The sequence below is a fragment of the Mustela lutreola genome, chromosome 14, assembly GCF_030435805.1.
Source record: "Mustela lutreola isolate mMusLut2 chromosome 14, mMusLut2.pri, whole genome shotgun sequence".
In the NCBI taxonomy this organism is placed as follows: domain Eukaryota; kingdom Metazoa; phylum Chordata; class Mammalia; order Carnivora; family Mustelidae; genus Mustela; species Mustela lutreola.
This window is the reverse complement of record NC_081303.1, coordinates 72,070,724-72,097,448: the sequence shown is the minus strand read 5'-3', so window position 1 is coordinate 72,097,448 and position 26,725 is coordinate 72,070,724. Positions and strand designations below refer to the sequence as shown.

At 42.2% G+C, this 26,725-nt stretch overlaps 1 protein-coding gene across 2 annotated transcripts; it reads left to right on the top strand.

The window, feature by feature from the left end:
- The first annotated feature begins 377 nt into the window (after positions 1–377).
- LOC131815285 (gamma-interferon-inducible protein 16-like) lies at positions 378–21,009 on the top strand. Of its 2 annotated transcripts, XM_059147020.1 has the most exons (9): positions 382–635; positions 4,603–4,887; positions 6,017–6,147; positions 6,746–6,913; positions 10,950–11,117; positions 14,420–14,587; positions 17,749–18,168; positions 19,505–19,690; positions 20,687–21,009. In XM_059147020.1, exons 2-9 carry the CDS (start codon positions 4,623–4,625, stop codon positions 20,753–20,755), a joined length of 1,575 nt encoding a protein of 524 aa, XP_059003003.1. In that variant the 5' UTR covers positions 382–635; positions 4,603–4,622; the 3' UTR covers positions 20,756–21,009. The 2 variants fall into 2 exon arrangements, with proteins under 2 accessions (XP_059003004.1, XP_059003003.1); XM_059147021.1 differs by lacking the exon at positions 17,749–18,168 and having other exon boundaries at positions 378–635.
- Positions 21,010–26,725: the final 5,716 nt, after the last annotated feature.

Sequence of the window (26,725 nt, the reverse complement as noted above, 5' to 3'; positions counted from 1 at the left end):
ATTCCATAGCCGACCTACCCTCTTCCAGGAGGTACAGTCAAGGGTGAGCAGAGAGACATGCCTCTTCCAGCATCTCCTCCTGCCACTCTGAGAACAGGAAGAGAGGGATAAGCAGTCCCGTGACTCATCCTAACTTTTCTTACATTTGAGCATCATCCACGGGAATACAGGTCTCTGAGGACCCACCCACCAGTGTGCTGGAGTTGTAATGTTGGCACTCGGCCATCTACTGACATTTGTAACAAAACACTCAATTATACCTTTGCTATAATCTTTCATTTTGATTAGGCACATACAGGAAGGAAACTGTTGATCTTCTCTGACTAAGGAAATCGAAAGCTAAGAGCCTCGGAGGGAGGAGTCTCGACATTGTGTTGCAACTTCTCCATCCAGGGGGCTGTGCCCAGTGAGGAAACCCCCGCCCGCCGAGTTTTCTGGGACTCTACTAGAGCCATCTGCGCTTGCTAGCTTTCCAAATACTTCTTTTCCCTCCGCCCTCCAGGAGGTCATCACACCCTGCAGTTCATCCTCTGAAGGCTTTGTCGACTTATCTTCCTCCTCAAACAACATAAGCAGAGATTCCTGAATTTCTGAAGAAGACATCAGGATCCAGACTCCTGGAGATTTTCAGCAAGGTGAGGCTTGTGGCTTTCTGCAGACAGCTGTGGGCACCTGCTGGCTGAACCCAAGACAACCGGGGAGTAGGCAGGGGTTAGTGTATGAAGAATTGGGGTAGGGGGCTGGTATCAACTATAGTTGGGGACATGAAAACATGAGTAGCTTGATTCTAATCCTTTACTACCTAGACAAGGAGCAGGCATGTTTATCACCACAGCTGACACCTGAACGAAAGGAGGTGCATTTTGACTGTGGAAAACTTTAAAATCTATTCCGCAGGTGACTACTGGCACCAGTTACCTTAGAAAAAGGGTCTGGTTTTCTTCCCTCGGTGGTGTTCAGGAAACTCTTGGTAATCTTGTACAGTTCTGGTCAGAAGTCAAGTTAGGAGCACAAGGAAACTATCAGAACATAATAATAAGTAAAAAAATACATCTGGATTTAAGCTGCATTGTGGGGGCACGTGAGTGGCTCAGTGGGTTAAGCCTCTGCCTTCAGCTCGGGTCATGATCCTGGGGTCCTTGGATTGAGCCCCACATCAGGCTCTCTGCTCGGCAGGGAGCCTGCTTCCTCCTCTCTCTCTGCCTGCCACTCTGCCTACTTGTGATCTCTGTTAAATAAATAAATAAATCTTAAAAAAAAAAAAAAAAGCTGCATTGTGGTCTTATCCTGATTTTAGAAGACACTCACACACCCATATACATGCACAGAGCAGAAAAAGTTTCACTTCCCCAGACACAGTTATGCAAAAACATGTTTACCTCTAGTAAGGCAGTTTAATCTTCATATTATACTCCAGATGATACCACCAGAGCTGGTTTTCCAGTTCCTTTTAGTATTACTGTCTGCCTTCCTGAAAATTACTGATTTTTTTCCTAGTGGAAAAGTATAGGAGAAAGAGGAGGAGATTTCGCCACAAACAGAGTTTCAGAACTGTTGAGCGACTTTCTGTGCGACCTGCATAACAATAGTTCCTATGTGCTTGATCAGAGTGTGAGATTTTTAATGCTGATTTTGGAATCTTATGTATGTTATGTAAACCTGTCAGTTATGCTTATTAATAATGTTAGTCCTAGTTCCTAAGCCTCTACTGAATTTTTTACCTTGTTTATTTAATAATTAAGAGATATGTTAAAATCTCCTACCATAGGGGCTCCTGGGTGGCTCCGTGGGTGAAAGCCTTTGCCTTCTGCTCAGGTCATGATCTTAGGGTCCTGGGATCGACCCCTGCATCAGGCTCTCTACTCCTTGGGGAGCCTGCTTCCTTCCCCCTCTCTCTGCCTGCCTCTCTGCCTACTTGTGATCTCTGTCAAATAGATAAATAAAGTCTTAAAAAAAGAAATCTCCTACCATAAAATTGTGAGGTTTTTGTCCTATAGTTCCCTCAAATTTATATATACAATAACATAATGTACATTACTTATGTAATTATGTATAGATGTACACATGTATATAAAAGTGTGTGTGGATGAGTGAGGAGAAACATGCTACCTAATACTACAAATGCAATTTCTATATTATAATATGTCAATCATGTTATAAGACATATTATGTAATATTTGTAGCATTAGAAAGGAATATAAAGTATCAATAACATATATTTACTATTAGCAGGTAAATGCATAATGACAACTGTTTTGTTTCCCTAGGAGGTCAGCCTTTATGGTTGTCTTGCACTCTGGGGATGCTTTTCATCTTCAGGTCTATTTCAAGCAACACTAGTATAGATAAACTGGGTTTTCTTTTAGTTACTCTTTGCATGATCAAGTATTTTTCTTTCATTTTCCCACATTTAAATGATCTTTTGTTAATACTCTATTGGCAGATTGCATAAATGCATTTTCCTCCACAAATGCAATTTGTCACTTCCCTGGGTGGGCCATTTATGGAGGTGTTGTCTCTCTTGTCTTGGGTCAGGGCTGTATTCGTGTGGAAGGCCTAGGTACACCAGATCAGGCTCGGTTCCAGCTCTTACTTACCTCTGGGCTTGTGGTATTTCTTGGCTCTTTGTGTTATTTTTGGTGTCGAATATTTCCTCCAATAGATGTCTCTGTATAGGACTTTATCTTCTAAACTACCAAGGCCTTGAATATCAGAGAATAGTTTCTGAGACCCTCACATTTAAATATGATTTGGGCTAGCTTAAAATTCACCTCTTAAAATTATTTTGCCCTCAAGATACATAGACAATACATCTTCTGATACCCCTGGGGCTACATATGTTTTGGAATTCAGAATAGGGGCATTTTAGAAAGGAAAGGCTATTTAACACACCTACTTTAAATACTGTAATACTAGACACAATAAATACATATGTATATGCATATGTATATGTATATGTATATGTATGTGTGTGTATATATATGTATATATATATATATTTTTTTTTTTTTTAAGAGAGCGATCACAAGCAGGCAGAGAGGCAGGTGGAGAGAGAGGAGGAAGCAGGCTCCCCGCTGAGTAGAGAGACTGATGTGGGGCTTGATCCCAGGACCCTGAGATCACGACCTGAGCCAAAGGCAGAATCTTTAACCCCCTGAGCCACCTAGGTGCCCCAAATACACTAATATTTTAACAGTAAAACTTAGGAATGTTCAGTTAGGTGGAATGAATGAAGAATAAACATTGTCTCCTGTCACCTCATATCTGGTTTTATTTTGCAAATAAATTATGTTGTCACACACACACACACACACAGACACACACAAAACACAAAAATTTCATTTTAAAAATTGCTCGATTTTGAAATGGATAACGGAATTTGGATGAGAACTACATGAAAATTGACCTTATTTTCCTGTGGTGGGCAGCTTTGCTTTGAACATCAGTTTCAATCTCATCCTTGAGGCTTTACAGGTGACCCACTCTTTATCTCTGGAAGCTTTCAGAGTTTTTAACTTTGCTTTTAATAATCTTCAATTCCCCCATAATATATCTTGGGGTTTTATCCTTCACTCTATGGGCCTGATGAATCTGGAAATGCTCACATTCTCTCAAAGAGGAATAATTCTTAGCCCTGGGAATCTGAACATGCTAATTATACAAAAATCACCCAAACACGCTGTCCGTAAATGAAAAGAATTTATGACTTTGAAAAGAAAATTGGAATCCCTACCATGTACTGAGTCCCATGGGGGAAGTACACACGGTGATAAGGAGACCCAGAGGACGACACCCAGGCCCAAAAGGGGACTCTGGTGGGTTTCAGGAGACAAAGCCTCAGTGGAGCCTTGAAGGCTGTAAGAAGGTGGTGGGAGGAAGAAAAGTGAGGCTGGCTCTTTGGGAAGCAGGGAGGGAATTAGCAAAGTCATGAAACTTGGGAAGACAAGGTATATTGTGTATTTCTGCAACATATGACATGCAAAATACAAAAGTTACAGATGTAAAAATGATGCAGATTATTCAAGGCTTTCCAAGTTAGGCTAAAAAGCAAGAAATTTTTTTAAACCAAAATGGGGAACTATTGGAGGATGTTGACTGAGATCAAAACGGGGCTCTGTACGGGGGAGCCGGCTCTCCAAGAAGAACTAGTAAGAGGAATTCAGCCTAGAAAGGTAAAATCAAGCAACTGTAGAAATAACTTCAGCCAATAACTGCTGGGTGCCTGCTCTAGCAAGAAAGTAGAACTCCAGCAAAACAACTACCAAATAGTCCTGATCTATTAGGACTGTGACTCCGACCCCCGACAGCCCTCGCTCCACACAGGGCATCAACTGCCTCTTTCCAGACCTCCTGCCACCACACCCACCCCCAACCCCACTCAACTCAACTATCATTACTAAAAGGAAAGAATTTCTTAGAAGTCCCGAATGTAGCAGTTCTCAACCCAGTTCCCACAGTGACACACCTGGAAATTAAGTTCCTCTTTGTCACACACACTGAAGGACAACACCTTGGCAGGGGTGCCTCCCTCACACAGACACAACCGAACTTTTAAACCATCCGGATGAAGGTATAACACCGGACGGTATTTGTCTCTTTCAGGCTCAGCTGCACCCGGAGCGATGGGGAGTGACTACAAGAGGATTATTCTGCTGAAGGGACTGGAGGCCATCAACGAGTACCAGTTCAGCATCGTCAAGTCCCTGCTGGCCCGCGATCTGAGACTCACCAGAAAAATGCAAGAAGAGTATAACAAGGTCCAGATTGCTGACCTGATGGAAAGAAAGTTCCCAGGGCCTGCCTGTGTGGACAAGCTAGTAAAACTGTTCAAAGACATAGAAGAGCTTGGAGACGTTGTTAAAATTCTTAAAAATGAGAAGAAAAAAGGTAATGGGCAGGAGCCCTCACTGTCAGGGTCCGGGTCCCCCACATCGGAGGGAGCCCTGGAATTGGCATAGCTGAGTGATCCCTTTCCCAATTTCCAAGTGGGTAGCTGAGACGAGGTAGCCCTTCAGACACCAACAAGTAGACAGTTTAGACAATCCCTTTACTATAAAGAGGTCCACTATATTTTACAGGGTGTATTTTGGGGGTGTGGGTAAAGAAAAAAGCAGAAAGAGTTGATGAGGAAAGGCAGAGGCTTCTGCATATTACAAAACGTTGAAGAGGGACAAAGAAAAATTAGGAAAAATCGTAAGATTTAAAAATTCTTCGTTCAGTCCGTTTGGTGCTCTGTTACATTATTTATGCCATCATTACTATGTTCCTTAGCAAGAAACATGACTAAAAGTTACTAAAAGTTATGAAATATGACTAAAAGTTTCTTGCTAAAGAACATAACTTTTTTAAAAGAAAAAGCTAATTCTCAGAGATGTGAAGATTTTGCCTCCTCTAAAAATATTTTAAAACGTTAAGTCCAGTATCACCAACTCGTCATATCACCAATTAGATCAGATTTTCCTTCTCTGGTTTCTGTAATTCAAACAGACGTTCCATAGGAGTTAACCCACCACATGAATTATGAAAGCTGCAGATTCTTTTTTTTTTTCCCAAGATTTTATGTATTTATTTGACAATGGGAGAGGGAGCAAAGCAGGGGGAGGAGCAGAGCGAGAAGCAGGCTTCCCTCTGAGCAGGGAGCCTGTTGAGGGGCTGGATCCCAGGACCCTGGGACCATGACCTGAGCCAAAGGCAGATGCTTAACGGACTGAGCCACCCAGGTGTCCTAAAACTACAGATTCTTAAAAAGAACGCATAGGATAAGGTGGGAAAAGGGTTTGACTGAGGTACCTGGGAGTGCAGGGGATTGGAGGGGTGTGCTCATGTACCTGGGGGAGAACGGGAACTAGCCTTGTGAGTCTGCGCCTGTGCTCTGGTCGGCGGGCTGATGCAGGAGGGGAGCACACCAGCATCCCAGACCCACAAACACGAGCTGAGAGGATGCAGGAATGGAAGTGCTACAGCTGCCCTCGGCCAGCTCCTGGGATTCATCATCTTGTTTTTTTAACTGCTTCAGTTATGAGGCAAAGCGGAGCAAGAGGGAAAGAACCCATGAAGAAAAGAAGGCAGGATTCCCCCAGAACTGATGAATCCACATCTACTGTGAACGAAGCTTCGGGATCAGTCCATGACACAGTCATGTCCAAGGTAGGATGGAGAAGGTCCCGTGGAAGGAGCTTCTTCTAGGTTCTATCACTTATTACCTTCTTACGTACACCAAGTGCTTTACTCATTCCTCAACCTGCAAATACAAGAATCGGGAAAAAGGGATTCCAGGAGCAGAGTGAAAACGAGGTTCAGAGGCAGCACACCCCTAGTTATGATCACCCATGATGTTTCGGAACTGTGTGCACATCACAAGTGCGGATAAGTCCCCATGAAGGAGATGTGAAGTCGTGACCCCTCCTTACATGTGCACAAAATTGGAAGTCACACTAGGAGAGTAGCTTGCCAAGCCTGCTCAAAGAGACAAAAATTCAAGCATAAATTTTATAAATTCCGGTACAGCATTCTTCCCAGGGATGAGGAGGGTTCCCAGGCTCTTGTGTGAATCAATTATATGTGTGGGCTGCTTGCTTTGCCATCATCTCTTAGCGGGATTGAATCCAAGTACCTCCTGGATTTCAGGAACACAGAAATTTTGACATAATTAGAAACTAGTAATAAAAACTTGATTTGCTCAGTAGTAATGATGTGTCTCATCTAATATTGGAAACCATTAACCAGGGGTGAAACTTACTTTCAGAAAAAGAAAATCAAAACAACACAACAAGATGAATCTATGAGGACCCAGCCAACCCAGGAACAGAGTCCGCTTCCAGGACCATCTGCAACCAGCACACAGTCCACTTGTAGCTACCCTCAGACTCCTCAGATGCCCCCACCGACCCCAGGCAGCAGTTCTGCAACGAAGGTACCATCCCCCTCTTCCCATGCTTATACACCTTCACAACATGCTACAAGACTCTCCATGACCTTGAGAGACCTTCTCAGTCATTCTCTACTATGTATAAATTCCCAAAATACCAAAAATCACCCCTTAGTTTACCAAGTGCAGCCACTGAGATTTTGTTGTATTGCACGTCCTTTGCTACTTGCAAGGTATGCATTTTGACATAATTCCGGACCTCAAGAGGTCTACTGGCTTGGTCCAGTAGTAGGAGTGGGAAGTGGACAGACAATTGGAGATGAACATGAGAGGATGCTTATCCCTTCTGTTCTTCATTCAACCATTTCTTCTTGACTTGCTGGCCATTCTTCTGGACTCGTGTCCTACATGCGGTGCTCCTTCCCATGTTAGCTATGCGAATGCGTGCTACTTCTGTGATTTGGAATTCATTGCTCCTATCTTTGCACTGGCCCAGGGACAGCTCCTTTCAGACACCAGCCTGCCTGCTTTCCTCTGGCAAGACTTCCCCAGTGCCCGAGGACGATACATCACATCTTCCTACTGCTCCCGTTCGTGGGTCCTTTTACCTTTCCCACCCAGCATTTGCAATCATTATATGAGTCTTACGCTCTCTTTTCTTCCTGGACAATAACCTCAGAAACGCAGGACAAGGGTAGGCAGGTGAGTGCTACAAACATGCATCCCCTCCTCCGCATCTGCCTCTGCGCCGCCATGACAGGGCCCCTGTGGTTGCCAGCACTCAGATGTACAATGTCCATTCTGTGACAAGTGCACACGCAACCTGAGGGATGGACAAAGTAGTATCGTAATCACTGTCCTCTCGAATAGTTTGTGACCTGCCCCCAAGCTGTCCCTGACCGAGCTGGTAGCCCGCTCCCATTACACACACATGTAGTTGAGGGCAGACTCCCTATGGACAAGATTTTTCAAATTCTGTCTTCTTATTCTTGCTGTTGTCAGCCCCTATGACTCCTACTCCCCCTACAGTCTCTCCACAACTTACGGGATGGAGCTAGACACTTGTGCCTGTGACCTTATCAAGTCATTGGAACCTCAGCTCCCCATTTTCTCTGCTATGACAATGGCATAGATGCCCATCTTAGGACAACTCCACTTTGGCCATACATATTGGCTTGGAAAGGACACTTTATATGTCCCCATCTGCCTATATAGGTGACAAGGTCATTTCTTCACACATAAGAATCCTCCTGCTGCCCTGAAACCGCCTTGGAGCACAGGGACCCCAGGGGCCTCTTCCACCCTCTCAGGCTCTTACACCTACACACCCTAGAGCTGCCATTCCTCCTCTGGGGTCCAGCCTCCTGCACGGGATGCCTGTAAAAAGGTATCTGACTCTTCACTCTATGCTTCACTAGATGAGCAGGAAAGTCTTGCTGTGGCTCATCACGGGGTCAAGGATTTTCTCTAAGGTGTGGGCTCTCTTTATTCTGTTGCCTCAAAACAAGACACAGACCAATATTGCCCTTGAGACCTGCTGCTCTGTCTCTCCTGAAGCAAACAGCTCAGACCATCCTCTCTGCTGAATGGGACAGGGAGATGAGGGAAGTAAGTTCTGGGAAAACGAACAGTTATGATTTTTAAACATTGTCCAATCAGAAAGTATAACTCAGCATCCAAATCTATTATTCAGATTTAGAAGCTTTCAGTATAAATAATTTTAGGAGACGCTTCCAAAAGTTCTTCTCCACGAATTTAAATTACTACATGTGACAGAAATAGAGAAGCTTCTTTTTTAATTTAAATTTGATTAGCCAACATTTGCTACCTCATTACTTTCATATATAGACTTCAACAACTCATCAGTTGTACCCACAAGTACAACTGTACCTACCAGTTGTACCTACAAGTACAACAACAAGTACTCATCACATCTTATGCCTTCCTTCAGGCCCATCAGCCAGTGCTCCCCAGCCCCTCCCCCACCTCCTTTACAGCAACCCTCAGTTTCTTCCTTTCTTTTTTTAACAGCATCTCATGGTTTGATCCCCTCTATACTTTTTTTTTCCATTCCATTCCCCCCCCCCGCCTTCCACTATGAGCATCTGTGCTGTTTCCTGTATCCCACATATGAATGAAACCATAAGATACTTGCCTTTTTCTGATTGACTTATTTTGTTCAGCATAATACCCACCCATTCCATCCATTTTGATGTAAATATTAAGAATTTATCTTTTGTGATGGCTGAATAATATTCCATTGTATATTTCTATGCCACATCTTCTTTATCCATTCATCTATTGATAAGTATCTTGGCTCTTTCTACAGGTTGGCTATTATGGATATTGTTTCTATAAACATTGGGGTGCACGTGCCCCTTCAGATCACTACATTTGTATCTTTGGGGTAAATACCTAGGAGTACAACTGCTGAGTCATGGAGTAGTTCTATTTTCAACTTCTGGAGAAACCTCCAGACTGTTTTCCAGAGTGGCTGCCTCGGCTTGCATTCCTCTCAATAGCACGCGAGGGCTTCCCTTTCTCTGCATCCTCACCAACATTTCTTGTTTCCTGACTTGTTAATTTTAGCCATTCTCACTGGTATGAGGTAATATCTCTTCGGGATTTTATTTGTATTAGGAAAGTATTTCTCATGCATAGAGAGGGTCACACACAAAGCATGAAAAATTTGCGGATCTCAATGGAAATACAAGCTCCCTGCATAGGCATGAAGTGCTAACAACAATCTTGACACACCTTTGTATAGAAAATTTAGTGACTGGATTCTAGAAATTGTGCTTCCTGTCTGTGAACTCATCTTTCCTTGATGGACCACTTATCATTTGTCACTCGGATGCTATTGCTAGTCCTGATTCACCAATGGGAAAAATGAGGATTGTAGAGGTTCACAGCTTTCTGGAAGGACCACCCAGGCAGTGAATGTCAGAACTCAACACTTGAACACTTAGTGGTCATGACTGAGCCCATGGTAGGTGGGTGGGTGTTACAATATTTTTGAAGTTATTTTTTAAAACTGATGAATAGACAGGGGCATGTCTGGACATTGTTTCTATAGCCCAGGCTCTGAAAGCCTTCTAATGAGGAAAGAGGTCTTGACAGCATGGGGGGAATGGCTGGTTGTGCATGGTGAATGGTCTGAGGTTTCTCTAATCAGGAAGCTGTACAGAAGAGGAAGCTATTTCCAGGAGCTCCCCCATGCACAGCTTCATCAACTGGTTACGCCTTGTGAATTAGACAAATGAATCCTAAAAGTGGCAGAGATGTGGCAAACTTCTATTGGACGTAGAATGGTACAAAAGGGCTTTCGTTAGTAAAAGTAATGGTAGTCAAGGGCAAAGATTTTACTGACACTTGTGCACTTACTAAACAATTATGAAATCCCAGGTACTGGGAACGGCCTGGGTGAATTCCTGCATGAGCCTGTGTGTTGTTGAGATCTCTGAGGGATTTGGTTGCTTGGTCAGGATCCTGCCTCTAGAATTATGAATCCAAGGGAATCTTTCTGGGATGATAAACAAAGCATCTAAATGGATGAAGTTGGGATGTTCTAGACCCAAAGAACAGGGGATGGAAACCAATATGCTGATCTGCAACAGGTACAAGGAAATAAAGACCTGGTTAATAGAACATCCTTCATCCCAGCCGATGTTCTTCTGAGACCTGCTTCCCTTAGAACCTGGGAGGACTTTCTCTCAGTCCATGAATCCAGTGTTCTCCTGAGGAAGAGCATAGATAGGCCAGTCGGCTGCAGAAGTAGAACAGAATTCCACTACAGAGCAAGGAAATTTGAATTATCTGACTTGTTTAAATTTGCAGAGTGACATGGGAAATCCTTGTTGGCTTCTGAGCTGGGCGGATGTTGGAGATATCTGCCTATGTGCTGTAATTCCAGAGTGAAGATACTGCTCTGTGTGAGGCAGAGAAGGGGAGAGACAGACAGACAGACAAGGAGGGAAAGTGAGGGAGGAGAGACAGGAACAGAGAGAGAGAGAGAGAGAGAGATGTGTTCTGGGTTATCTGATACTGAAAACCATTAACCGGGGGGAAAATCTACTTTCAGAAAAAGAAAATGGAAACTACACAAAATGATGGACCTATGAGGACCCCGCCAACCCAGGGACAGAGTCCGCTTCCAGGACCTTCTGCAACGAGCACACAGTCCACTTGTAGCTACTCTCAGACTCTGCAGATGCCTGCACCGACCCCAGGCAGCAGTTCCACAACCAAGGTACCACCACCTTCTTCCCACCACTTGTACCCCTCCACAACATGCTACCAAACTCACCATGACCTTGAGAGAGTTTCTCAGTACTTCTGTACTCTGTAAAAATTCCCTAAAAAACAACTCCCACTCATTAGTTTATCAAATGCAGACACTGAGGTTTTGTTGTATTACACATCCTTTGCTACTTGCAAAGTATGCATTTTGACATAATTCCTCATCTCAGGATGTCCAGGAGTAAGGGTGAGAAGTGGCAGACAATTGGAGATGAACATAAGAGAATAGTTTTTAAAGTTATTGTTACGTTGGTTAGCCAACATAGAGTACATGGTTAGTTTTTTATCTAGTGTTAAGTGACTCATTGTTGTGTAGAAAACCCAGTGCTCATCACAACAGGAGCTCCTTCATGATCCTACTTTGCCTTCCATTCCTCTCTTTCTTCTTGACTTACTGACCACTCTTCTGGGTTCATGTCCAGCCGTCAGTGCTCCCTGCCATGTTAGCTGTGTGCATATATGCTATTTCTGTGACTTGGAATTCATTGCTCCTATCTTTACACTGGCCAAGTGACACCCCCCTTCAGACACCAGCCTGACTGCTTTCCTCGGGCAAGTCCACTCCGACACCCCAACCACAATACATCACTTCTTCTCACTTCTCCCTTTCATGGGTCCCTTTATTTTTCCTGCCTCCACTTTCAGCCACTATAATGAGCCTATGTTCTCCTTTCTTCTGGGACAAAAACCCCAGGTTGGCTATATAAGAGATGATAGAGAAAGACAAGTGGAGATGTAAGTGAATCAACTCCTTCACAGTGCCTCTGTGGCACCATGACATGGACCGAGAGGCTGCCGGAGATCTGAGGTACAATGTCCATTCTGTGGTGAACACGCAGCCAACCCGAGGGATGGCAAAGCAGCATATTACTCACTGTCTGTCTTCTAGTAGAGTACGGTTCCCCACCCAGGTGCCCCCTGACCCAGACTATAATCAGCCCCCAACACACACACATAGCAGTTGAGGACAGACTCTCTAGGGACAAGGTTTCTCTCAGGTTCTGTCTTCTTATTCTTCCTGATGTCAGCACCCATAATTCATATTCCCTCCACAGTCTTCCCTCCACACTTGTGGGATGCAGCTAGCAACCAGCACCCATTGGCCTCCAGGCCAGGGGGCGATGCCCGAGACCTTATCTGGTCGTTGAAACTTCAGCCCCCATCTCTCTGCTATGACAACGGCATAGCTGCCCATTTCAGGAAAACTCTACTTTGGCCATGCATACTGGGTTAGAAGTGACACTTTCCATGTCCCCATCTGCCTGTACAGGTGACATGGTCATATCTTCTCATATAAGAATCCTTCTACTGCCCTGAAACATCCTTGGAGAACAAGGACCTCAGGGAGGTCCCTCCATCTCCTCAGCCTCTTACACCTACACACCCCTGAGCTGCCATTCCTCTTCTGGGATCCGGCCACCTGCAAGAGACAACTGTAAAAAGGATGTCTGACTGTTCACTCTATGCTTCATTAGGTGAGCAGGAAAGCCTTGCTCTAGCTCGTCATGGGGTCTCTCAAAGATTTTCTCTAAGGTGTGGGTTGTTTGTTCTGTTCTCTTAAAACAAGACACAAGCCAGTATCATCCTTGAGACCTGCTTCTCTGTCTCTCCTAACATGAACAACTCAGACCATCCTCTCTGCTGAATGGGGCAGGGAGATGAGGGAAGTAAGCTCTGAGAAAATAATTCATTTATGATTTTTAAACACTATCCAATCAGAAAGCATATTTCAGTATCCATATCTTGCCATTAAGATAGAAGCATTTGGTTTAACTGATTTGGGGAGAAGCTCACAATGTTCCGCACAAAGAATTTAAATGACTGCATGTGGCAGAAAGAAATGGAGCAGCTTCTTTAGTAAAGCAGTCCCCACGCCTTTGAGAGGGTCACATACACAGGCTGAAATATGTGGAAATACAAGCTCCCTGCCCAGACAGGATATGCTAATAACAGTAATGACATTTCTGTGTATCAAACATTTAGGGACTGGATTCTAAAATCTGTGTGCTTCGTGCATGTGATTCCATTCTTCCTTATAAAAACCCTAGCTATTGCTAGTCCCACTTCACCAATGAGAAAAGTGAGGTTTGCAGAGGTTCACAGCTTTCTGCAAGGGTCACCCCGAGAGAGAAATTCAGAATTCTACACTTGAACACTTATCGGGAACTGAGTACATGGTAGGTGTGTGGATGTTATAATATTTTTTAACTTATGTTTTTTAAGTTGATGAATAGACGCTGTCATGGTTGGATGTTGTTTCCAGAACCCAGGCTCTGAATGCCATCTACTGAGGAATGAGGTTCAGGGAGGTGGGGCGGGGGGTCTGTGTTTGCTCTAATCCGGAAGCTTAATGGAAGAGGAAGCTATTTCCAAGAGCTCCCCCATCCACAGCTTCATCAACAAGTGACACCTTATGAATTAGACCAATGAATCCCAGAAGTGGTAGAACTGTGGCAAACTTAGATTGGATGTAGAATGGTACACAGGGGCTTTCATTAGCAAAAGTAGCGGTAGTCAAGAGCAAAGATTTTACTGACACTTGTGCACTTGCTAAACAATTACAAAATCCCAGGTCCTAGGAATGGCCTGGGTGAATTCCTGCATCAGCCTTGTGTTGTTGAGATCTCTGAGGGATTTGGTTGCTTGGTCAGGATTCTGCCTCTAGAAATATGAATCCAAGGGAATCTTTTGGAATGATTAAAAAAAAAAAAAGCATCAAATGGATGAACATGGGGTTTTCTAGACCCGAAGAACGGGGGATGGAAACTGATAGACTTATTTGCCACAGATGCAAGGAAATAAAGACCTGGCTAATAGAACATCCTTCACCCCAGCCGATGTTCTTCTGAGACCTGCTTCCCTTAGAACCTGGGAGGACTTTCTCTCAGTCCATGAATCCAGTGTTCTCCTGAGGAAGAGCATAGATAGGCCAGTCGGCTGCAGAAGTAGAACAGAATTCCACTACAGAGCAAGGAAATTTGAATTATCTGACTTATTTAAATTTGCAGAGTGACATGGGAAATCCTTGTTGGTTTCTGAGCTGGGCGGATGTTGGAGATATCTGCCTATGTGCTGTAATTCCAGAGTGAAGATACTGCTCTGTGTGAGGCAGAGAAGGGGAGAGACAGACAGACAGACAAGGAGGGAAAGTGAGGGAGGAGAGACAGGAACAGAGAGAGAGAGAGAGAGAGATGTGTTCTGGGTTATCTGATACTGAAAACCATTAACCAGGGGGGAAAAATCTACTTTCAGAAAAAGAAAATGGAAACTACACAAAATGATGAATCTATGAGGACCCCGCCAACCCAGGGACAGAGTCCGCTTCCAGGACCTTCTGCAACGAGCACACAGTCCACTTGTAGCTACCCTCAGACTCTGCAGATGCCTGCACCGACCCCAGGCAGCAGTTCCACAACCAAGGTACCGCCACCCTCTTCCCACCACTTGTACCCCTCCACAACATGCTACCAGACTCACCATGACCTTGAGAGAGCTTCTCAAACTTCCGTACTATGTATAAATTCTCCAAATACCAACAACCACCCGTTAGCTTGCCAAATGCCGACACTGGGATTTTGTTGTATTAGAAGTCCATTGTTACTTACAAAGTATGCATTTTGACATAATTCCTGATCTCAAGAGGTCTACCAGCTTGGTCCAGGAGTAGGGGTGGGAAGTGGGCAGGCAATTGGAGATGAGTATAAGAGAATGTTTATCCCCTAAGTTCTCCATTCAGCCATTTCCTCTGAGCCTCCTGAGCACTCTTCTGGACTCATGTCCAGCCTTCAGTGCTCCCTCCCATGTCAGCTGTGTGACCACATGCTATTTCTGACATTTGGAATTCATTCTTCCTATCTTTTCCTGGCCCAGAGACACCCACTCTTTAGACACCAGCCTGACTGCTTTCCTCTGGCAAGCCTTCCCCGATGCCCTGACAACAATATGTCACATCTTCCCACGGCTCCTTTTCATGAATCCCTTTATTTTTCCCGCCCAGCTTTCAAGAATATTATAATGAGCCTGTCCTCTCCTTTCATCTTGGACAATAACTGAGGATGATAGGGAAAGGCAGGTGGAGATGTGTGAGCATCAATTCTTCCCTGGCCTGCCTGTGTGTTGCCCTGACATAGCCCCAGTGGCCGCCAGCACTCAGGGGTACAATGCCCATTCTGTGTCGAATACACAGGCAACCTAAAGGAATGGCACAGCAGCATATCAGTCACTGACCTCTAGTGTGGTTTATTACCTCTCCCAAGCTGTCCCCTGACCCAGGCTGTCCCCTGCCCCCAGTACACACATAACAGCTAAAGGCAGCTTCCTATGGACACATTTTCTCAACTTCTGTCTTTTTTCTTTTTTTTAAGATTTTATTTATTTTTTTGAGAAAGAGTGTGTAAGAAGTGGGAACAACAGGGGTAAAGGGAGACTCGGTCTCCCCACTGAACAGGGACCCTGTAGGGGCTCAATCCCAGGACCCTGGGATCTTGAACTAAGCCAAAGGTTGATCCTTAACTGCCTAAGACACCCAGTTGTCCCTCAAGTCTGTCTTCTTATTCCTGCTGTTGCCAGCACCCATAACTCAATTCCCTCCACAGCATCCTTATTCCACATGGGATATAATTGGTCATTTGTTTGATTTTATTTTTGTGTTTTCCTCAATACATAACAGAGACCACTTATTGTGGAAAAGAGTGTAGAAATACAGAGTCAGAGCACTATCACCCATTCTTCCTCTCCCGTTTTTATTACATAAATAATATTATCTTAGGAAATTTAGGAAACCAAGATGCACAGACAAAAATAAGTAAAATTTTATTATCTGATCTCTCTTACATCAAATGTCACATTTTAAAAATAGTCTTTCTGATTTTACCCTTTGTTATGTATGCACAAAGAATATCATTTTGTCACATGACATATATTTTTCTATAATCCAATTTGATGAGTTTTTTTTGTCACTTAATATGCTTTAAAGTGCTATTTAACTCAACGAATGTAGATTTAAATTCTTATTTTAACGTATAAGAAAAATTACATGGTTATTCCATAAATTAGAAAAATAACTGTATTATCTGACTTTAGGTTATTTCCAGAATTCCTCAGACCTGCAATGAGCAAAAGAACACGTTTCCATTAGATATGCCTGCGCCAGGGTAGATCCATAATCGTTTTCCAGGTCAGAGCCCAAGAAGCATTGCTGGTCTGTGGTACAGCCAGCTCGCGGCTTTGTAGGCAATCCTGGCACTCCTACCTTGGTCCTTGCCTTCAAACTTCCGTTTACAGATCGATAATACCCTCTCATTCCAAGCGCTCTCCTGAAACTCTGACGTGATTCAGGCCACTCGGGAGACAGGATGTCAGAGAAATTCCCCTGACACTTGGCTTCTCCACTGACATGCACCTCAGGGTCCTGCCATGATTCCAACAGAACAGTGTGGTACGATCACCCTTCTGTGCGCTTGGCTGAGACCCCTTTAATAGGAGACAGATTAATAAGAGAAAAGCAAGCAGAAGTTTGTTATAATAAATATGCTTCATATATACCTGGGAGAAACCAGGGGAAAAGTAGTAACTCCCTGAGGTGGCCGAAACTACCCACTGAAATACCATCTTCATCTAAAGACAAGAGAAAGGAAGGTGTGGAGACCACATAGGGAGATTACCAGGATAGGGGATAAACGAGAGTGTTTGTTATGCAGATTTCGGTAGGTTGTTTTTCCTCATAAAATTTTCTTGTGGTTTAGAGGTGTCCTCTTCCTGGTGGAGAGAGAGAGAGACACTCTTATAAATGCATGTTCCTTACAGAAGGGCAATTTCTATTCTCTTTGGAGAGCTTTTTCTAAATCTGCTATTTTTCTAAATAATCAGTTCAATATAATTCTATGCCAAGGAAGCATATTTTCAGATGGCGAATTCTGCTACTCTTCAAGAGCCTGGAGCCAGGACATTTCCAAATTAGGAAAGTTCATGAGATTCTCCAGTACTTGTTTAACCTCTTTTTAGCCCAGCACTTCTTGGAAACGGATTAGTGGTTTCTGTCTTTTATTGCGACATCTACTGGAACTGATTCCAGATGAAATCAGTGGTTTCTGACTAGAGCCCTTCCCACTGCCAATGCTGCTAAGATGATTTATTTTCTTCCCTATTTATAGCTGTGCTATAAATATATATACTGTGCTCACTAAACTGAGTTGATTAATAAATTAAGATGATATATTCATCGTCATCTCTACTGGGAACCCCTTCATGACAACATGGCTATTGCCTACTTCCTCTACACATGACAGAACTCTCCTAGGAGAAATACATTTCATCGTGGGTTAATCACTTTTAGAGAAAAATATTATTCCTCTCAAACTCATAAAAGGATGAAAAAAAAAAAACTATGTTTAACTCTTCTCCATGCCTTTCTTGGGCTACATCATAGCAGATCGGCCATTTCTGCCTAGCTCATTTTTCTCCCAAACCCATCCAATCAGGTATTTCTGGAGTCTCAAAATTGAGCGTAGGTGGCTCTCGCTAGAAAGTGACTGTTTTCCCTTTCCTAACGGTGCCTTTTTTTGGTGTGTACTTCCAAGTAGAAACCAAGATTGAAGGCTGTACCCACAGAAGCTTCCATAGAAGAGGGTTTCCAGAAGGGCCCCAAGGAAGTGATGGTGTTGAAAGCAACAGAACCATTTTCATATGATCCCATGAAAGCAGAGAAAAAGATGTTCCATGCCACCGTGGCTACTGAGAGCCAATTCTTCCAAGTAAAGGTTTTTCATGTCAGCCTGAAGAATAAGTTCATCCCAAAGAATATCATCGCCATATCAGATTACCATGGTCGCAATGGGTTCCTGGAGCTGTATGGTACCTCTCGTGTGTCTGATGTCAATTCTGACCAAAAGATGGAAATCTCAAGCAGACTAATCCAAAATGCAAAAGCAACTCCTAAAATCAATACTCTTTACTCACAAAAGCCAGGAACATTTGTGAGTGGGATATATCAGGTGCATAAGGTAAGCCCAACACCATTGATTTGTACTATTTCTTCTGCAACCCCAGAGTTTGAAGATCTGGATTTGCCAAGTAGAGTCTGGTTAACTTCTGAAATACACTAACTCAAGAGGTCACTGACCAGTGTAGTTGGGTAGAAGCTTCCCGCTTCAGGATATGGGCTAGAAAAACTCCTCATGATCTGCTTCCCAAGGTAATGCCATGCAAACTCTACAGAAAGATATTTCCCAGAATCCTTGGCATTTATCAGATATAATGATCCAGTCACAAGTATCCTGGTCCAGTAGAGTGCAGACTTTCTATTTGTATACATACTCTTATGATTTTGTTTAAGTTCTGTTTCATCCCATTTCAGTAGCAGGTTAAGTTAACTGTGAATAGTTATCCTCTCAAATTTGGATGCTAGTTGTGACAACCAGAGTAAAAACTAAAGAGATGACTCTGCCCTAAAATGCAGCTGTTTCCAATAGTTAGCTCAGATTCTGATCATCTGAATCTTAAAGTGCTCTTCTCTTCACAATCGCTCATCAAAATTGTTGGGCAACTGATTCTGGCATTATCTAATAGGAATTATGGATATTGAAAACACTAGAGAAGTCATGTTGTTTAATACTCAATTTATGGGGCACCTGGGTGGTTAAGCATCTAACTTGATTTCAGCTCAGGTCATGATCTCAGGATTATGAGATTGGGCCCCACATTGGGCTCCATGCTGGGTGTGGAGTATGTTTAAGATTCTCTCTCCCTCTCTGATGGTCCCTCCCCCCCAAATTTTTTTAACTACTCAGTTTATTAATATGGTCAATAAAATGCATAATTTGGGTTTATTCTTAGAATTAGTGAAGGTATTTCTGTCCCAACACATCATGGAAATACTAAGTGGGGCCAACCTTACTTTTCTATGGGAAGTTTTATTCCATATTCCATTAAAGGTGTCTTCTAGGGTGGCTCTTTCCTTCTACCCCTGTTCTTTCCTGTGCCTTCTGTGTAAGTGGCTGTGCACACAGGTGCATATGCAGAATTAGTGAGTAGTGAGTGAGAAGAAACCTAGAACAATGGGACTAGATGATCTAGATTCAAGATTCGGGCAGAATTGGAGGAGTGAATAAATAGAGAATGGAGAAGAATTACAGAAATGATATAATCTACTTAATGATGACTAGTGGAAATCCTCAGACTCATAAGGAGAATTCTCTGGACAAAATAATTTAAGCTATTTTTTACCCCTCCTTCTGGACCCCTGTCAGAGACAAAAGTGTACACCCACACCCTGAGTTTCTCATAGATGTGGAAATCTGATCCAGTTCTCAGGAGAAGGGCATTGCTTTTCTTTTGTAGAAAAACGTGTTGAGTGAGAACATCATTTTGTATGAAATACAAGATAATACGGGGAAGATAGAGGTCTTGGTGTATGGACGACTGACCAACGTCAACTGTGAGGAAGGCGATAAACTCAGACTCATCTGCTTTGAACTCAGCATGGATCCAAGACAGCTGAGATCTGTAATTCACAGTTTCATCAAGGTGGGAACTTCTGGAGAACATCATTTTTCCAATATAGAAGACTTTACGAAAACCAGATTGATGTCCTTTCCATCATTCTTTCTTTAAGAGAGAGAGAGAGAGAAAGAGAGAGAGAGAGATTTTTAATCACTTTGAAGAGAGAAGCCCCAGAGAGGCCTTCAAAGTATAGAAAATTAGCTAAGTATTATAGAGGTGGTTGAATGTATCAAAGCAGGGAGATTATTTAGTAAATTTGGGCTTCATTAAGGCAGATTTGTTTCAAATCCTGGCTCTGTGATTTCCTAACTGGCTAGTGAACTTAAATACCAGGAACCTTATGTTCATCATCTATGATATGGGGAGAATATCCTCTATCCCAGAGGATGTTAAACAGAGCTCATACCAGACCTAAATGATCAAGAGTGCCCTGAATATCTCAAAACACAAAGTGACCAGCCTTTAGTGAGATATACAGACCGGTGTACACAGACAGAGGGCATTGGTACTACAGGATTAAGTCCACGCTCTTCATCACACACATGCATGAGGGATTGTGGGAAGATCACCAAAGAATAATACTGGAATGAAACAGGTCAATACAAAAGTTGATGCCTCTAGACACACAGCAGGTCCACACTCTTAGGTCTCTCCAGTTCTGAGGCCCTCAAACCTCCAGCCTTTCCCTCATAGCCTCACTTTCCTCCTACTCATTTTCCCAGTGAGAACCTTCCCCTCAGCTCTTGGCCTTGAGTACACCTGCTCCCTCCTCTCTTCGGCCCCGCCCACATGCACTCATGCTGCGTGTGAGTGACTACCTCCTCATTTCATGGTCTCAACCAAGGTGGGTGGGGTGGCTCAAAGGACAGAATTCACTGAAGGAGAGAAGTGAGAGCAAGAGCCTTACAGGAAAAGGAGAGAAGGAATGTAGCCAGTGGCAGGGAGAAAGAGTCAGTGCAGGGAGAAAGATAGAATCAGTTGCATCTCAACTGTTTTATCACCATCTCTTTCCTCTTTAAGGTCATCAAGCCCAGGAAAAACAAGAAACAACCACTCGGTCCTGATTCACATACGGAAATCTCACTGTAATATCCTTCTAAAAACCTGGATGCCATTAACAATGATGCTATGGAGGTAAAATCTAAGTATAGAAAAAAAAATACATACATATATCTGAGAGAAGTTCAAGATATACCAGCATTAATTCTGGGGAATAGAGTGGTAATGGGTACTTTTTATTTTATTTTTTATACTTTTATACTTTCTGGTGTCTGTGACCATATTTTGCATGTATAATTTTTATAACTTGGAAAAAATAATAAACTTTTTTTATTGTAAAGGAATTCTATAACAGGAGTCTAACTCTTCGGTGTGTTGCTTCAAAGCAAATCATCTGTGGCTTGCAGATCAGGCTGAGCCCCCCAAATCCCAAGCAGTATTTGCATTTATACTCTGGGTGTGATCTTAACAAGTTGAGGCTGGGATCAAGAATAGGCATGTTGGACGGGCTGTGCCCTGCTCAGAGAAGGCCAGCTGAGAGCCCACATCAGCCCAGAAACCCTCTGTGCTTTGCTTGCCAAGAGCTGTGTCTTAGGGAAGGATTGCTTTAGCTCAGAACATATTTCCTGGTTCTCATGCTCCTCAAAGGTGGACTCCATCAGGAAGTTGCCGCAGGCAAAGATCTACATCAAGCAAGCACTGAAGAATCCTTAATTTACTATAGAGCCCAATGGCAGAACATAGGTATCCCCAAGCTGACATTTACAGTATATTTATTGATCCCATATTTACTACCTGATCTTTTGCAATTACCGTGTGTCAGTCTCCAGCCTTGCTGGAGATGGTTGATAGTTTTCTCCTCTTTACTCTCCTACTCTGAGAAAAGCAAGGAACAGAAGGTGAAATCACTTTCCTAATGATGCTCAAATGGTCAATCCCAGTCCTCGGTTGAGAATCAGGCTGTGGTCCTGCTTTGGGGTGGGTGTGTGAGGGGGATGGAAGGTGGATGAGGAGGAAGCTGTGAAGGACAGAATGGGATGTCTCCCTCTGGGAAGGTCCAAGGCTGTTCATGTGCAACTAATCTAAGGAAAAGCAGCATTACAGATCTGCCTTCGTGGTTCAGGGCCAGGGTGCGTGGAAAAAGAATGAGTTGTTCTCACTTGTACTGCTTTCTTTCTGAGGTGTATCTTTTATTCCGGAGGCTTAGATGCCAAGAGTAAAATAGAGACTTATGTTTCTTCCTTGCCTGATACCATTCCAATAACATATATAAGTAATAATATGCATGAATATATTAATAATATATATTATTAGGATAGATCTATAATATATATTAAATATAGAATATACATAGTATTTAAGTACATATACATTCAAGGTAATTTTGGTCATTGTGGGAAACCGGACAGTGAGGGAACATACAAATACTGAGTCCAGTTTTTTCATCTGCAATGAAAAAAGGGAAGTTTAGAGAAATTGAGAAAAGTCGTCAAGATCATAACATCACTCAGCTAGTTAGGGAAGAGATTCCATGCTAAGAAGATGTCACTGACTGCTAAAACTTCCTCCAAATCAGATTTGATTTATGGACCCTCAGGATATACGTGGTGTCCCACAGAAATGATGTGTATTCTGAGCTATCTACTCATAGTCTTTATGTTCTTGCTCTTATTACTCGTATTCTTATTACTTTATACAAACTTTCTGTGATTGACTATTCTATGGTATGTAGACAATGGTGATTAAGAATGAGTTCTTCCAGGGACCTGCCCAGTCCATGACTTGACTTCCCTTACTGTAGTCTTGATTCCCTCAATGAGCTTGGTATTTCCAAGCATACTGTGTCTCCAAAGGAGGTCAACTTGAGGGACACAAAAGAATTTGGGTCTTTGATTTTGTATTGAAATAAATAGCTTCATCCTCTAACACCATAGACCTTGTCTCTTTTTGCACTTTGTACCTTTTGGAGTTTCTCCTCTACCCCAGCATGAAGTAGGTGAGAAGCTAGAACTTCCCCTAGATCTGAAGTGTGGGATCCAAGAGAAATTCACAATTCAGAGACACATCTCTCATCACAAACCCCTCATTGCTATAGTTGTGCCAAGTGGTCTTAAGTGGTCTTAAGGTATGCAAGAGGCAGAGAAATATCTCCAGGGATCTCAAAGTGTCGCCGTATGGCTCTGATTAGAAGATATACATCCAAACTGAATGCCTCATTTTTTTCATTTATAAAAACAGAGCTAATGATGGTGGAAATATAACAGTTATATCTGTGGTGGCCATTAAACAAGGCATCTATATAAAGCACTTAATAATTAACTAGCCTATAATACTTAGTAAAGAAAGATATTACACTGCTGTTTGTAACTTACATTTCTTATCTAATGGTATGTGTTATAAATTTTTATGTGTCAGAACATAGTCATAAATCTAATCATATTCAATAATAAATTTATCATGACTAATTTAATTCATTGTTTACTTCAATTATTTTGATTTTTTTTATTTAAAGCAATATTTATGTAATGCCATAAGTCAAGATTTTCTAGGTTAAATACCTATAAGTGGATCAAGGAATATGAATATATGTGTTAATAATATTGCCAAATTGATGTCCCAATTAAATACTTCTAAGAACACTATTCCTAGTAATTATATCATTATCACATTTATAAACTAAATATTATTAATCAAATGGATAAGAAACACTAATTGTTTTAAAATCCTTGATCCAGGGTAACCTAGCTACCTCAGTCATGTGACTTCTTGATCTTGGAGCTATGAGTTCAAACCCCACACTGGGCATAGAGATCATTTAAATAATAATAATGAAAGTCATAATAAAATCCTTGATCCAGTTTTTGTGAATCTTTTAAAAAATAGTTTTATCTGATTAATTACAGAAGCAATGGATGTTTATTCTACAGAGATCAAAAAGCACAATCAAGAGTATTAAAAACAGGGACACCTGCGTGGCTCAGTTGGTTAAGCAGCTGCCTTCAGCTCAGGTCATGATCCCAGGGTCCAGGGATCAAGTCCCGCATTAGGCTCCTTGCTCAGCAGGGAGCCTGCTTCTCTCTCTGCCTTTGACTGCCACTCTGCCTACTTGTGTTCTCCCTCTCTCTCTCTCTGATAAATAAATTAATTAAATTTAATTAAATTTTAAAAAGAGTATTAAAAACAGCTACAATTTTTCTTCCTATATGGTATACATATTTTCCATTTTTTAAATTAAGGTTTAATACACATACAGTAGAATTCACTGTTATTACTGCAAAGTTCTTTGAGGCTTTTTTTTTTTAAAGATTTATTTATAGAGTACGCATGAGCAGGGGAAGGGGTAAAGTGATGGGGGGAAGAGAAAGAATCTGAAGCAGACTCCATACTGACTGAGGAGCCTGACATGGGGTTCAGTCTCATGACCCTGAGATCATGACCTGAGCCCAAATCAAGAGTCAGATGTTTTAACCAACCGAGCCACCAGACACCCAAAGTTCTTTGAGTTTTTACACATGCATGCCTCAGTCAAGATCTAGATCTAGATTTTGAACAGTTCTAGATCTTGAGCAAGATCTAGAACAGTTCCACTGTAGCCAAAATTTCCTTCATGCAGCCTTATTACTAACCCTTTCCCCATTCCAGGCTCCTGACAACCACTGATACAATTTCTGTTTTTTAAGTTAAATTTAAGTTTATTATTAAAGTCTTATCGATGTATGATGTTATATTAGTTTTAGGCGTACAATACACTGACTCAGCGATTCTGTCCATCATTCAGTACCCACCAGAAGTGCAGCCCGCCTCTGTCACCATTCGTGGTTACAATATCATCAACCATGTTCCCTATACTGCACTTTCCATCTCCATGACTTATTAATTCATAATTTTGCCTGTTCCAGAATTTCACAAAGTGGAACTAAAAATGTATACGTGGGGCACCTGTGTGGCTCAGTTGGCTAAGCGGCCTATGCTTAACTTTGGCTCAGGACATGATCTCATCATCATGAGCCTGAGTCCTGCGATGGGCTCCCCATGGGTCATGAAACCTGCTTGAGATTCCCTTTCTCTCTCTCTCTGCCCCACCCCTGGCTTGTGAGCTCTCTCTCTCTCTCTCTCTCTCTCTCAAAAATAAGATAAAATAAAAATATGTGTAGAATTCTAAGCCTGCTTCTTTCACTTAGTCGGATGCATTTAGGATTCATCTGCTGTTGTGGGTATCTGTAGTTTTTTCTTGTCCTGTTGTATGGAATTCGATTGTGGGGATCTGCCAAGCTTGTGTATCCATTCCCCAGGTAAGGAACACTGAGTTGTGTACATTTTGGCCTAATACACATCAAACATCTATAAATATTCACATTCAGATGCTTGTGTCGACACAGGTTAGCATGTCACATGGAAAAGCTTGGGTCAAGACGCAGCTTTATACAAGCATATGCTTAAATTTACACGAAATCTCCACACCGTTTTCTAAGGTGACTGTGACATGGTCCATTCCCAGCAGCTGTGTTTGACCATCTCGCTGGCCCTGCACCTTCCCCGGGCCCCGCCTTGCACACATGTTAACTTCTTAACAAGCCTGCAGAACGATTTGCTAAGTGTTTGTGGCATTGGACGCTCCCACAGTTCCAGTTCTTTCCTGACCCCGTCAGTCCTTGGTGTGGCCAATCTTTTTCAGTTTCAGCCCATTGAGTTGGTGCATACTGGCATCTCACCACACTTTAATGTGAATTTCCCTAAAGACGAATTATTTTGAGCAGTTTGTTAGATGCTCATTTTCCACCTGTGTACCTTTTTTTTTTTTTTTTCCTTTTTAAAAGTTCAGCTGTTTGTTCTTACTTACAGGGTTTTGAGAGTTCTTTATAAGTTCTGGGAACAGGGTCGTTAACAGCTGTGTGACTATTGAATACTAAGCCTCAAATTATGACATACTTTTCTATGCCTTAAAGGTATCTTTTCAAGACAATTTTTTTATGTTGATAAAGTTATCAACAAAGGTATCCTCTGTGCTTTTGGAGTTATATCTAAGAAATCTTTGCCTAAACTAACATTACTGATTTTCTCTTGTGTTTCATCTAGTTTTACAGTTTTAATTTCTGCATTTAAGTCTAGGATCCATTTGCATTAATTTTTATGCAGAGAGCAAGGTATGAATCAGGCTCATTTTTAAAAATATAAATATTTCATTCTGGTACTCTTTGTTCAAAAATGATCCTTTCTCCATTGAGTTGTGGTTGTACTTTTGTAGAAAATCAACAGATTGTGTATGTGTGGGTCTATTTCAGAACTGTCATTTCCATTGGGTCTGTGTGCCTATCCTTTCTCTGATATGACAAGCTGTCTTATTATTTATGTCTCTTAAAAATATTTCTTCATCCGGTGCCTTAGAGTTTACAAAACATGTCTTCAATCAGAATGTCTCTTCTAATATCATTTTGCTACTTGGCACGTTGTGTAAGGGTCTTCCAGTAGTATGCTCCTAATTCCTCCCTCTCCTATTTTGTGCTTTTAATGCCAAATACTTTACTTTTATTGATCCTATGAACATAATACTTTGCTAATATTTTTGCGTTAGACTAGGAATTGACAAAGGATGGCCCATAGGCTTCACCCCACCCATTGCCTGTTTTGTTGAGAATCCACCTGTTTTTGGTAGCCCTTAAGCAAAGGATGGTTTGTACATGTTTTTGGTGTTTGCGGGGAGATCAAAAGAAGATCGTATGACACATGAAGATTATTAAAAAATTCCAATTTCAGCATCCATAATACAGTTTTACTGGAACATAAGCTTGTTTGTTCATTAACAAATTGTCCAAGAATACTTTTGTGGCCAGTGCAGAGGTCAGCAGCTGTGACAGAGACTGTAGGGAATGTATAGTTTAAAATAAATGTTTGGCCCTTTACAGAAACATTTTGTGAACTCCGCATTTTGAATATCCATTATCTTTTAGAGTACTTAAAAATAAGAAGAGCAAATTTTATAATACCTTTAGGGTACTTTTCTTTGTATAGATTTAAATTCCCACAGAACTTCCACAAGTTCCTTTGCCTGGGACATCTGGG

What these genes read in the sequence shown, in the direction of transcription:
- LOC131815285 (XM_059147020.1), top strand. Translation starts at nt 4,623, where the DNA reads ATGGGGAGTGACTACAAGAGGATTATTCTGCTGAAGGGACTGGAGGCC. An exon ending in ATGACACAGTCATGTCCAAG is followed by an intron (nt 6,148 to 6,745) that starts GTAGGATGGAGA and finishes ACTTACTTTCAG; the next exon opens with AAAAAGAAAATCAAAACAAC. An exon ending in GCAGCAGTTCCACAACCAAG is followed by an intron (nt 11,118 to 14,419) that starts GTACCACCACCT and finishes ATCTACTTTCAG; the next exon opens with AAAAAGAAAATGGAAACTAC.